Source organism: Brassica rapa, chromosome A03, assembly GCF_000309985.2.
Source record: "Brassica rapa cultivar Chiifu-401-42 chromosome A03, CAAS_Brap_v3.01, whole genome shotgun sequence".
In the NCBI taxonomy this organism is placed as follows: domain Eukaryota; kingdom Viridiplantae; phylum Streptophyta; class Magnoliopsida; order Brassicales; family Brassicaceae; genus Brassica; species Brassica rapa.
This window is the reverse complement of record NC_024797.2, coordinates 24,178,827-24,190,124: the sequence shown is the minus strand read 5'-3', so window position 1 is coordinate 24,190,124 and position 11,298 is coordinate 24,178,827. Positions and strand designations below refer to the sequence as shown.

Sequence of the window (11,298 nt, the reverse complement as noted above, 5' to 3'; positions counted from 1 at the left end):
AATAATTAAATTCCATTGTTATAGCTTTTAAAGCGAGCAATAAGCGGAGACAAGCTCATGAATTGAACAATAATAACCTAATCCATCTGTACTTGTTTGTAAGTTTATTAATATAATTAATAGAGTGGAAATTAATGCAGAAATTTAGGTCGGGTGATTATATCATAACACACCCTTTTGTTTTATTAGTGCTTGAGTTTGGTTGTTGTTCCAATTTAATTAGGTAATTAAGCATAGCAAAGTCAGTACTAACTGGTCCAATATGCATCACTTAAAAAGGAAATTCCATTTTAAACACATGCCTTTTGATTATAAATAATCATAAGTATGCTGTACACAGTACACATAGCTAAATTTGTTTTATATAACCAAAAACTTTATTGAATTGCTGTCATGTCTAATCTGATAGGAAAGACTAGTTTTGATAATAAACCAATATGTTCCCTAAACGTAAATATCATATTTGAATTCAAAATTAGATGAATATTTTTATTTTCTCCTTTTACATAATGAATTAAAACACTTTTTGTTTTATATTGGTATCATGGTATGTTATCGTAAGATTAAACTCGTTGCATTGTTAATTATACAATATATTGGCCCGATGATAAATCATTGAATCTTATAGTATGTCTCTAATTTACGTATAGCCGTGCTTTGCGCATAAGGAATATTAGTATAATTTTTTTTAAACATACACTATTATCTATTTTGCATTTTTACATATTATAAATAATATATAATAAATAATAATTATATATTAAATAATTAAAAAGCAACTAACTATTACATATATATTTAAATTAACCGGAACACATAAATCAATTTAACGGATTCTAAAACATGTTATGAAGGAATCAAAAATATTTTACAAAGGGCTCGGAAACACTTTATATAGTGCTCTAAAACATATTTTGAAAGAGTTCAAATTTTCTTTTTAAAGGGTTCTGAATGCCTCATAAACATTTTTTGAAGAGCTTATAAATGTTTTCTAAAACTTAAGAGTTCAAATACATTACTGAAGGATTCATAATTTTTCTCTCAAGAATAAATAGCCTGTTTTAGAATATTTCCGAGCCAATTCATAAACTGTTTTTGAGCCCTTCAGAAAATGTTGTTGAGCTCTTCATAAAACATGTTCCGAAGGAATCAAAAACATTTATGAATGGCTCACAAACATGGTATGTAGGGCTCTGAAACATGTTTTGAAAGAGTTCAAAATTTTTTTCTGAAGAAGTTCGTTCATAAACATTTTTTGAATTGCTCAGAAACATTTTTTGAAGAGTTCATATCCATTTTTGAGCCATTCAAAAACTTTTTACGCGGCCTTCATAACATTGTTCTGATCCTTATAGACACAGTTTTCAAAATTTCTCCAAAAACAAATTATTACCCTTCTAAAAACGGTCACCAAAGATTATAACTCTCTTTATGTAGAGTTCATAATCTCCAGACACGATTTTTAAATTCCTCATACACGATTTCTTAACATGTGGATTAGAAATCGTATCTGAAGAGTTTATAAACCATGTTTCAAGGCTTTTTAAATTCTTTATAAATGGTTTAAAACATTTTTAAGACATTTGATAAACGATTCCATAAGAAATGTTTAGAAATAGGTTATGAATGGTTCAACTCCCCTCTCCCTCCTCTCTCTTGGATGTTCCTCAAATGATCTTGGTTTTGAAAATTTCTTAGCTTTATTCTAAACATGTTTTAAAGGATTCAAAAATATGTTTAGAAAAGTTTAAAAAAATATGTTCTGAGGATTTAGAAACACATTCTGAATGGCTCAGAAACACGTTCTGAATGGACACAAAACATGTTCTGTCCAAAATATGTTTAGAAGAGCTCGGAAACATGTTTTGAAAGGCTTAGAAATATGTTCTGAATGGTTCAAAAACATTTTCTGAAAGGCTTGAAAACATTTTTTAATGCTTCAGAAACAGATTTTAAAACATGTTCTAAGTTCTGAAGCGATGGAAAACAGTTTATGCAAGGTCCGAAAACAAACAACTTTTAGAATTCCCCGACTGATGACTTACAATTCCTCGAGTGAGCTCGAGTGTCATCACTAGAGAAACTCTAATAAGTCGTTTTTCTAAATTATTAATATCGTTAGTGAATATGTCTCAATTCGCCTAGCCATATTAATATGTTAATATGGTCAGTAAGAATGTCAGTATTCGTCTGACCATATTTATATGTTAATATGGTCTATAAGAATGACTCGTCTGCAATCACTCGTTTTTCTCAATTTGTCTGACCATAATAATATATTAATATGATCAGTCAATATGTCAGTATTTGTAGGATTCATGTAAAATCATGTTTAAACATTTCATCACTCGAGTGTTATCGCTCGAAGAACTCCAATCACCATTTGTATTTCGTTATAACAAAAATTTAATCATCGATTTACAAATTTTTAAATGTGAGATTTTTAACAATTTTATTAATTTAAAGTCCTTTTTAAATTTAAAATATACTATATACAATTATTTTTTAAATTTTTGAATTATATGGTGAATATGATTGTTTAAATTATTTTAATAGTAAAAAATTAAACAAAAATGATGAAGGATATAAAAAATTGTTACTAAATTTTTGTTATTCAAAATTATTAATTGTAATATATATTTTATTCATATCAGGTAATTTCATAGCTTTTATTTAAAGAAAATATAAAATATTATTTTGTACATTACTAATTATGATTAGTTTAATAAAAATATAATATATGTTTAGATAGACCAAATTAATTTTAGTATTTTTAAAAAACATTTTAATGATGACACGTGTCATAGGTATAAAGTTATAATGTTTTTTTTAATATATAAGAGATGTATAAATATAGTTATCTAAAAGAATGACGACAAGAAAATAAATTAAGGGAAACATATTATAGGCATCGTATAAACGTCATATGATAACAACTACTTTTTTATTCATTAGTCATGCCGGATGGTAGATGGAGAAAGATGCCAAATTGTATTTCGCAATAGAAAAGTTGGAGAATATTTGATAAAATCCATATATACAGAACTGAAATATTTAATAGTATGGATAATATCATATCTGTAATAATTTTGAAAATGTTTGCAGTCATTTAAATAGGAACGCACAAGTCTTATTTACGTTTTAATGTCCATTGACTTTGAAAAAAGACGCCACTTGACTTCTCGATTTTGAAAAGCCCAATCCACACTATGTTCTTTCTTACTTTTCATAGATAATTTGTGTGTTTTTAATTAAAATACTAATTGTTTTCGTTGATCACATTTTATTTCTGTTTCTCTCGTTTTATTACATTTCTCTATTACATAACTACAACATACGGTAATGGGAACTCTGGGATAAATTATAATACATCTGTAAGGAATATATAATTTAAAACTTAAAACACGAGATAATCAGCAGGAAAACCTTTTTTTTTATCAACATCAGCAGGAAAACCATTTAAAGTTAAAACACGAGATAATTTTTCAATTTTTCATTATTTGAAGTATTTTCCTTGACGTTTAGAACTAAAATACTACAAATGATGAGAAAGGGGAAAATGAAAGGTTAAGTCAAAACTGAAGCACTTGGACACGGCACGCCATATCTGACTTTGATGGGCCTGCTGATTATCCTCCACTCCCTTTTCTTTATTGAATTTCTAAAAAAGAACAAATTCATTTTTAACAACAAATATAAACCAAGTAGACTCGGACGAGGACTAGTATTTAATAGCCTATTACTATTTAATTTGATCATCTCTCCGAGGACATTCGACAAGAGACCAAGTAAAAGAAAACCATTTCTATATTGTCCAATAAGCTTCAGGTTTTTACTAACACTGTATTTAATTTGGTTAGTCATTTTAATTTTGAACTGTTGGTTACGCAACGGATCAGAGTGACCGGAACCAAACTGGTCGGCTTTTATTTCACTAACCACTTCTCTAATGACTAAAATATTTATTTAGTAGTGGTATTCCGGCGCTACGCGCCGGGTTTATATATTTATTTTTAATGAGTTTAAAATTGTTTTTTATCCATTTTATGGTGGTTAGTGACAACAGTAGTGTATTATTTTAAGTGTTTCAAAAAAAAAAAGTAGTGTATTATTTTGACGATGGAAACACAGTTAATATGAGAGTGTACATAGTTAATATTTTGACTTGTTATGGCGTTATTGGGTTGTTTGTGAGATGGGTTAGAGTGTGTGGGATGTTTCTAATGACGATGTTTTGTCAAGAAGTATTTCTTGAATCTGCACTCAAGTAAGACTTTTATAATTGCTTTTGTCAAAAGGGAAATACTTGATTGGTAATCCTATTAATTGGTCGGCTTTTACTTTCGAGTTAGTCTTTTTTTTGCTTCCTACATGACGGTTTCGAGGGTTTTAGTATTTTCATATTCGTAGGTATAAGAATATGCATGCAGATTTTCTTGCCAAAGAAGCGAAAAAGTGGTGTTATTCTCTTTTCTATTAGATAAGACCGGATTGGAGCGAGTCTTTTGGAAACATCTTAATCTCGACTATCATTTGATCTAACAAAATGGACTGCTGACAAAGAATAAAAAAACACAAACGCAGTTTAAAGATCATTTTCCAAACCACACTTGTCTAAAGTGACAACTCTTTACTTCAAAACTCGGAAGATGTGCGTTGTCGGCGAAGTACGTGGACGAACTCTTTACTTCCTTAACATTTTATTTAATATTAGTTAGACATATACAAAGTGTATAACCTTTTTTGTTTGGAGTAGTTGCCTGCTTCTTCAAGTCATCATGATAGTTGATGTTTAATACTGATCAGCTTCTACTCCTAATAACAGCTCTATCATATGCTCTATATAAAATAAAGGGATTTGATATATTAAAAGAGCTAACTATATGTGTTGCTTCATTCCTTTTCTTTTAGTTGAAGATAGAAGAAACATATATTTTTACAAAAAAAAAAAGAAATATACCGAGCAGTATAAAGTTCATCTATTCAGGAAAATAACACAAAAGATTATCGTGTTATATAATGACATTATTCAACAATATAATACAAATAATGAATAATCTGAAAAGGTGAAAATGACCTAAGTAGACATTTTTCCACACTGAATTTCAGAGAAATATAAGGAATAAACCAAAAGTTCTTAAGCTAATATGTTCAACTACGATTGATTGATGAAATAAAATATTTCTACAGCAGTTAAAATACCAAATATAAGATTCCCATCTTCTTGCTCACCGGTAAAAGAAAATAATCTACAATGAATGACTGAGCTGTCTTATAACTCATAATTCTTTCTCTTTCTTTATATATATGACATTGATGTTGTTTTATTCTTGGTTTCTCTTGTGCTAGGATGATGGAAGGGGGCTGAGGGATGAAAATGGCTGATGGAGAGGATCAGATGCAAGGATCTTCCGGGAGGGAAGAGAAGTTTTGTGTTTCTGTTCGTTTGGAACCACTTAATGTGAAAGAAGGGATGAGGAATGACGACCCCATGTAATACTCCCATCTGAGAAACCGGTACAATCTTAGCTAGAAGGCGTTTTTTAATACATGGCTATAGAGCCACTTGGCTAGTTACCATATGAGAATATAGTATTGAACTGTTGGAAGTCATCTACACTGCAGTGGAGAAACAATGATGAAATAGGACATTTCAGTGAATCAATAAACAATGTGAACCATACCTACAAAATCTTACAGAGATCCTCACCCTCTAACAAACACCAGCAGTGTGTTTCTAGATCAACTCTTTTTAGAGGGTTTCCACCTGGCCTGAGAATCCTGCCAACAAAATTATACTGGCAAGTTGAGTGCATTTAATTCAAGATCAACTCACTTACAATATCATATTTTCCTAAAACATAGATAACTTAGGCTTGGAAAATTTTCCAATATTGAAATCTAAACGCAGCCAACCGAAGCAGAAGCATGAAATGAAGAAGCTTTGTTTTAGATTTATTTCTGAATAAAACAAACAAACAATATAATTACAAAAACCACTTTTGGCTTTAGAATTCCCAGCAGCACCATCACTGTTCAACATGAGTCTAATATCTGATGCCTTACCTGTGCTTGCATCATTGACGGTATGTCAAAATCAAGCTTTCCACTTGTCATCTAGCCAAGCGACCTAAATGCACTACCATTCCCATATCTATCAAGAGCAAAGAAACTGGAAATCCTCCTTATCTCTGCACGAATACAACCAATGTAAGCAAATGTTACAAAAGAAACTGCAACACTTGTACATAAGACAGCCCACATCGATTCAGTAGTCTGAAGTAAAACGTAATACCTCTATACTGAGAATTCCTTGAATGTGGTCAACAACATCGGCAATTCTTCAATGGCTCCACCACAGCAGCGACTTTACCCCCTATGATCCGGTCATTCCATCCGAATGACAAAACTTTACGACAAACCTGTGAAAGCCCAACCCAACACCATCACGTCCATCTCCAACACAGTTATCGTCGACGCTAGATTCCAGCTCCGGGAAGAACTAATGGGTGATTAGTGAGTTAATTGGGTCTGACCCTGTTTAATCGACCCAAAACAACAAAACTCTTTATATTCTTCTTGTTACCTGAATTATAACAGTAGGGGTATGCCCAGCTTGGAGCAACTGATCTGATTCTTGTGGTGGTTGTTTAATATGAATAGTTTTTTTGTTCTTCAGTATCTTCACATGTGAATTCCCCATTTCCAGAGCTCTTTTGCTGCATACAGAAAATCAGTGAATCAAAACCCAGGAAACATAAAACTAAAAATTGCAAACACGGATGAGACAATAAGATCTATACATTAAGTGAGAAGCAAGAAACTGAAGCATATATAAGGGAATCTGGGGAAGTCGAAAGTGTTTGTGCCGTTTGATTGTTGATGGGGTTTATTAGAGAAGAGAATGTAAAAGAGATAACAATAGGTTTTCTATGAGAGACGGGTTGAAGACGATGCGTCTTTGGGGAGGTGATAGAGTTCCCTTTAATTGTGGGCTCTACCAAACAAAACAAATGGAAACTGTCCTGGCTAAACAATGGCCCATTACGTTCAAACAAAACACGGCAAAAAATTAAAAAGAGTAGCAAGACACGTGTCCAAAAAAGCCCCCTCTTCCTTGATGATGTGGCTTCATAAGGAGAGACTAAAGTCTCCTTTATTATATAAGATACCTTCATACATTGGAAAAAACTCGACCAATTCTCTGGTCCATTGATCTTTTTGTCAGCCATTTGGTGTTTGACTTGACTTTGGTTTATTGATAATAAAAAAAAAGCATTAGACTCCGTCAATGGGTTGATCCAAAAAGAAAAGCTTTAGATTCTGTCAATGGTTTTTGTTTTCTTCCAACAGTTTATACCAAAACTAGCTTACTATGCACAAAATCCAAAACAATTAAAACCTGATTTAGTCTAATTACCGATTAAGAAAGTCCACAAGATACCTCTCTGTGTCCCAGATGCTGGACTTTTTCATGCTTTTTTAAGTTTTTTAGGTGGAGAACCAGTTGTAGATATGCCTTGGTCCAACACTCTTTCACGAGGTGAAGGTTTCTTCACGGGGCCTCTTCTATGAACAATTTCGTTTTCCTTAGACTCTCCAACGTGGCTTATTAGTAATGGCTGCTTGCAAGGTTCTTCCTCTTCTTCTTGATTCTTTGTGGCTTCCAATTTCTCGAGTTGAATTAGGAAAGTTCCATCTGCAGAACCATCATACACGCACACAGACCAAGTAAGTACATAAAACACCATAAGCTTAACAATGATACAACGAAAAAACATAAAACTCAGTTAAAGAAATGGTACCCTGTTGTCTCTGAGACGAGTCTTGATCTTGAACCATGGGATAAGGAACAGAGTCATCACCAGTGGCAGCTCTTTCAATGTCTAAGCGAGAATCTACTTCTTTTTCAGTGCATGAATCGTTAGAATTATCATCATCTTCGCCACATGACTCTGTTGATTGTAACATCACATCTTCGTCAAACTCGTTGGAGAGGGAAACATATCTTTCTTCTGGCTTGACATGTTGGATTACTCCCGCTGAGTTTTCACAGAGTAGTTTGTTGGATTTATATGCATTCTCATAGCTGATTTCAGATGAACACTCCCCGCTGGTAGGATCAAGGACAGAGTTGGGCGAAGGATTTTGCAAGCTAGCCTCAACCAATGGATGCACCTCTTGAAAAGTGGTGGAAAACAAGGGGATCCCTTCTCTTGCATAGAAGAGAATATATGCGTCTTGTGATAACACTCTATCTTCATCGATTCTAGTGACCTGCCGAGTTTTGTCAAACAACACAACAAGGGGAATGTTCAATTATCAAAATCACCTATTTAACAAGCAACCAAAGTGACTAGATAGATACATCACCTGCTTGTCGTCAAATTGATGCCATATCTTTGGGGCAGACCTCACATAGGAAGAGTAATGACCGTAAGCTAATGACCCAAAATGCTCCACAAAAGCATAAAGACGATATTTTGCAGTAACCTGAAGAAATAAACAAATAAAGTGTGCAATCTTAGATAAATACAAAACTTTGAGAATTTAAAGACTGATGAGAGAGAGAGAGTTGAACATACTTCGTTATTCTGGCTTCTGACCATATATGGCTGCAAGTCTATCTCCAACGGAAACTTGACATGATTGAAAATCTTCTCCATAAAAAACCCATTATTCTTGAATCTCTTCAGATGAAATGTGACAACCTGTGGCAGCTTATAGAGCAAGAGCTGCTTCTCCTTTGAAACTTTTTCTTTACAGTTATCACAAGTCATCGGCTCGTCAAGCTTCTCCACACGGGTGAACGAATCCAGCGCGCTCTGAAGGTTATCCACATCTTCGATTTCCAAACTCAACCCAAGAGAGTTTTCAAAAGTCTCAGAAACAGAGTTGCAGTCGCAGCAACGAAGCTGAAAGAAGAAACAATCAAATAAACTTCAAACACATACCAAAAAAAACTGCTTTGACAAAATGCATGTTTAAAGAGTTTAACTTTACCTGACTGACGAGACGACCACCAAAGATACGCTGAACCAAGTTAACATCTTGAGAAGAGAGAGAGTCACTACTCGGGTCCTCCAAACAACATCTCTCCAACTTATCCAAAAACGCTTGTAGAAACTCATGAGCGTCTTCTTGCTGGTAACGCCTGAAGTCAGCCGAAAAATCTGTAGCAGCTTAAGGATAAATCAATAATCCACAGCTTAAGAATCCAATAAAACATCAAGTCAACCAACACTTAGTAAGTGTGAAGGATACAGTTGAGATTGTTAAGGAAGGAGTAGGGAGCAATTGAAGATCGTGAAGTCGTCAACGCAGCCTCTAAGTGACCTTTAAAAGCACTTCTAACACAAAACCACTCATTCCCACCTTCACAAGTTGCAAAAAAACACGTCAAATCTCAAAACGAAACAAAAAAGAAAAAAGAAAAAAGAAGCCACAAGTCTTACAGTTACAAGGCTCAGGAGGTTCGTAAGAGCAAAGACTCTCGATAAGAGGGAGAGTATGAGTCAAACACTGCAAGACCGAGTTAACGAAACAACTGTTGCCTAGATTCCAAAGCCCAACACCCTATAATAATCAAACAAAGAGAGACCATTTTAAATAAATAAATAAAAAAACGAAAAAAAGGAAATGGAATTTTCAAGAAACGTACAACACCAGTGGGCTCGTCGTCGATCATCGTGGGAGGATCTTGAATGAAACTAAGCAAAGGTTGGTAACTCGTAGACTCGTCGTCAGTATCGTACCCAGGCGAGACATTAGGAGTCCACCGTTTGTAATTATCCGACAAACAACCAATGTCAGAGAACGGCTCGTCGTAGTCGACGGGAACGTCAAGAGAAGGCACGGTTAGGGTTTCGAGTGAGACCTCCTCGTCCGCGTGATTCGGGGAGGAAAGAGCCAGTGATTGAACTCCAATCGACTCGTCTAGGGTTTCGATTGGGCTGGGGGTTAGCGGCGGAGGAGGCAAGTCGGAATCAGCGATCAGCATCGTGGTTTAGGGTTTGAATTGCAAAATTAGGGTTGGGTTTGGGAGAAAGATGGGTAGGGGAGGATTTGAATTGGGAGGGAAAATCGAGAGGGCATTGTTGTTGGTTGTTATTTAGGGTTTTTTTGAATCAACGATTGTTTGATCTCTGAGAGAGGATACAGATGCTTCTTATTTACGGTTTCTTTCTTTCAAGGTCGGTGGTCAAGTCAACAACATTTGGATTTTTTTTTTCTCTTTTACAAACAAACTAGATTAAATGAATGTTAAATATATAAATTATTGTATAGTTTAAGTAATTTATAATATTTTTTAAAATTAAGTTGTCAATATTTTTTTAAATTTTATCAAATAAAAATTGTTCAAAGTACTTTCAAAATTAAGATATTTATGTATTTTCTTATATGACATATACTTTAATTTAAAATGATATATATATATACATATATATATTATTTATTTATTTTTAATACTTATTAAATGAGACTTTTAACTTATATGATTTTTTAATTATTTGTATCATGTCATAACAAAAATTTTAAACCATAGATCACAAAATTTGAATGTGAAACTTTTAAAGGTTTTAGTAATTTATACTCGTTTTTAAAAATTCGAAATATAACATATAAAGAAAACTTTTAATTTTTATTAAATGGTTACTATGGTTATTTAATTTATTTTAATATTTTAAAAGTAAACAAATATAATATAAGACACACTTATTTTTATCAAATCTTTATTATTCAAAATTATTAATTGTCATATATACTTTAGCCATATTAGGTAATTCCGTAATTTTATTTATGGAAATAATGAAGCACATGTATTTATGGTTAGTTTAATAAAAAGTTTATTATATATTTAGATGGACCAACCTATTTCTCTAAAGATTCTAAGAATCATTCTAGTAATGACATGTGGCTACAAAAAAATATTGTAATGCTTCTCAAATAATATATAGGGGATATTTAGGTAATAATTTATTTATGTTAAAAGTAAATATTTGCATATATTTAATTAAATTTTTAACATCGTAAATTACGAAAAGAAGTAGAAGGTCCATTAGTCGAATGGTTTGACTAATGGTTCATTAATGATTCTACACCAGAAGATTTATATTTTAATTTCCGGAGAAAACGATTTATTAAACAATTATGCAGACTACGGAGAAAAGACTTACAAGGAATCTTCAACATGGTGCAAGTAAACTCGGTCATGCGTGATCTTCGTAGGACGGCTCAAGCGATGCAGTTAGACGTAGGTCCTTATAAGACATGTAGTATTGTCGGTTATCGATCGTA

At 32.9% G+C, this 11,298-nt stretch overlaps 1 protein-coding gene across 3 annotated transcripts; it reads right to left on the bottom strand.

Annotated features, from left to right (window-relative positions):
• Positions 1-3,413: 3,413 nt before the first annotated feature.
• LOC103860952 (ubiquitin carboxyl-terminal hydrolase 20) lies at positions 3,414-10,217 on the bottom strand. Of its 3 annotated transcripts, XR_001958071.2 has the most exons (12): positions 9,662-10,217; positions 9,456-9,576; positions 9,265-9,375; positions 9,004-9,173; positions 8,586-8,915; positions 8,374-8,493; positions 7,806-8,277; positions 7,445-7,699; positions 6,587-6,719; positions 6,296-6,502; positions 6,067-6,191; positions 4,966-5,781 (listed from the first exon to the last, which is right to left on the bottom strand). XR_001958071.2 is itself a non-coding variant. In XM_009138634.2 (9 exons), the coding sequence occupies exons 1-8, from the start codon at positions 9,998-10,000 to the stop codon at positions 7,473-7,475; spliced, it is 1,890 nt and encodes a 629-aa protein (XP_009136882.1). In that variant the 5' UTR covers positions 10,001-10,217; the 3' UTR covers positions 3,414-3,661; positions 7,445-7,472. The 3 variants fall into 3 exon arrangements, 2 of the variants coding, with proteins under 2 accessions (XP_009136882.1, XP_009136881.1); XM_009138634.2 differs by lacking the exons at positions 4,966-5,781; positions 6,067-6,191; positions 6,296-6,502; positions 6,587-6,719 and adding an exon at positions 3,414-3,661; XM_009138633.2 differs by lacking the exons at positions 4,966-5,781; positions 6,067-6,191; positions 6,296-6,502; positions 6,587-6,719 and having other exon boundaries at positions 7,293-7,699; positions 9,662-10,216.
• Positions 10,218-11,298: the final 1,081 nt, after the last annotated feature.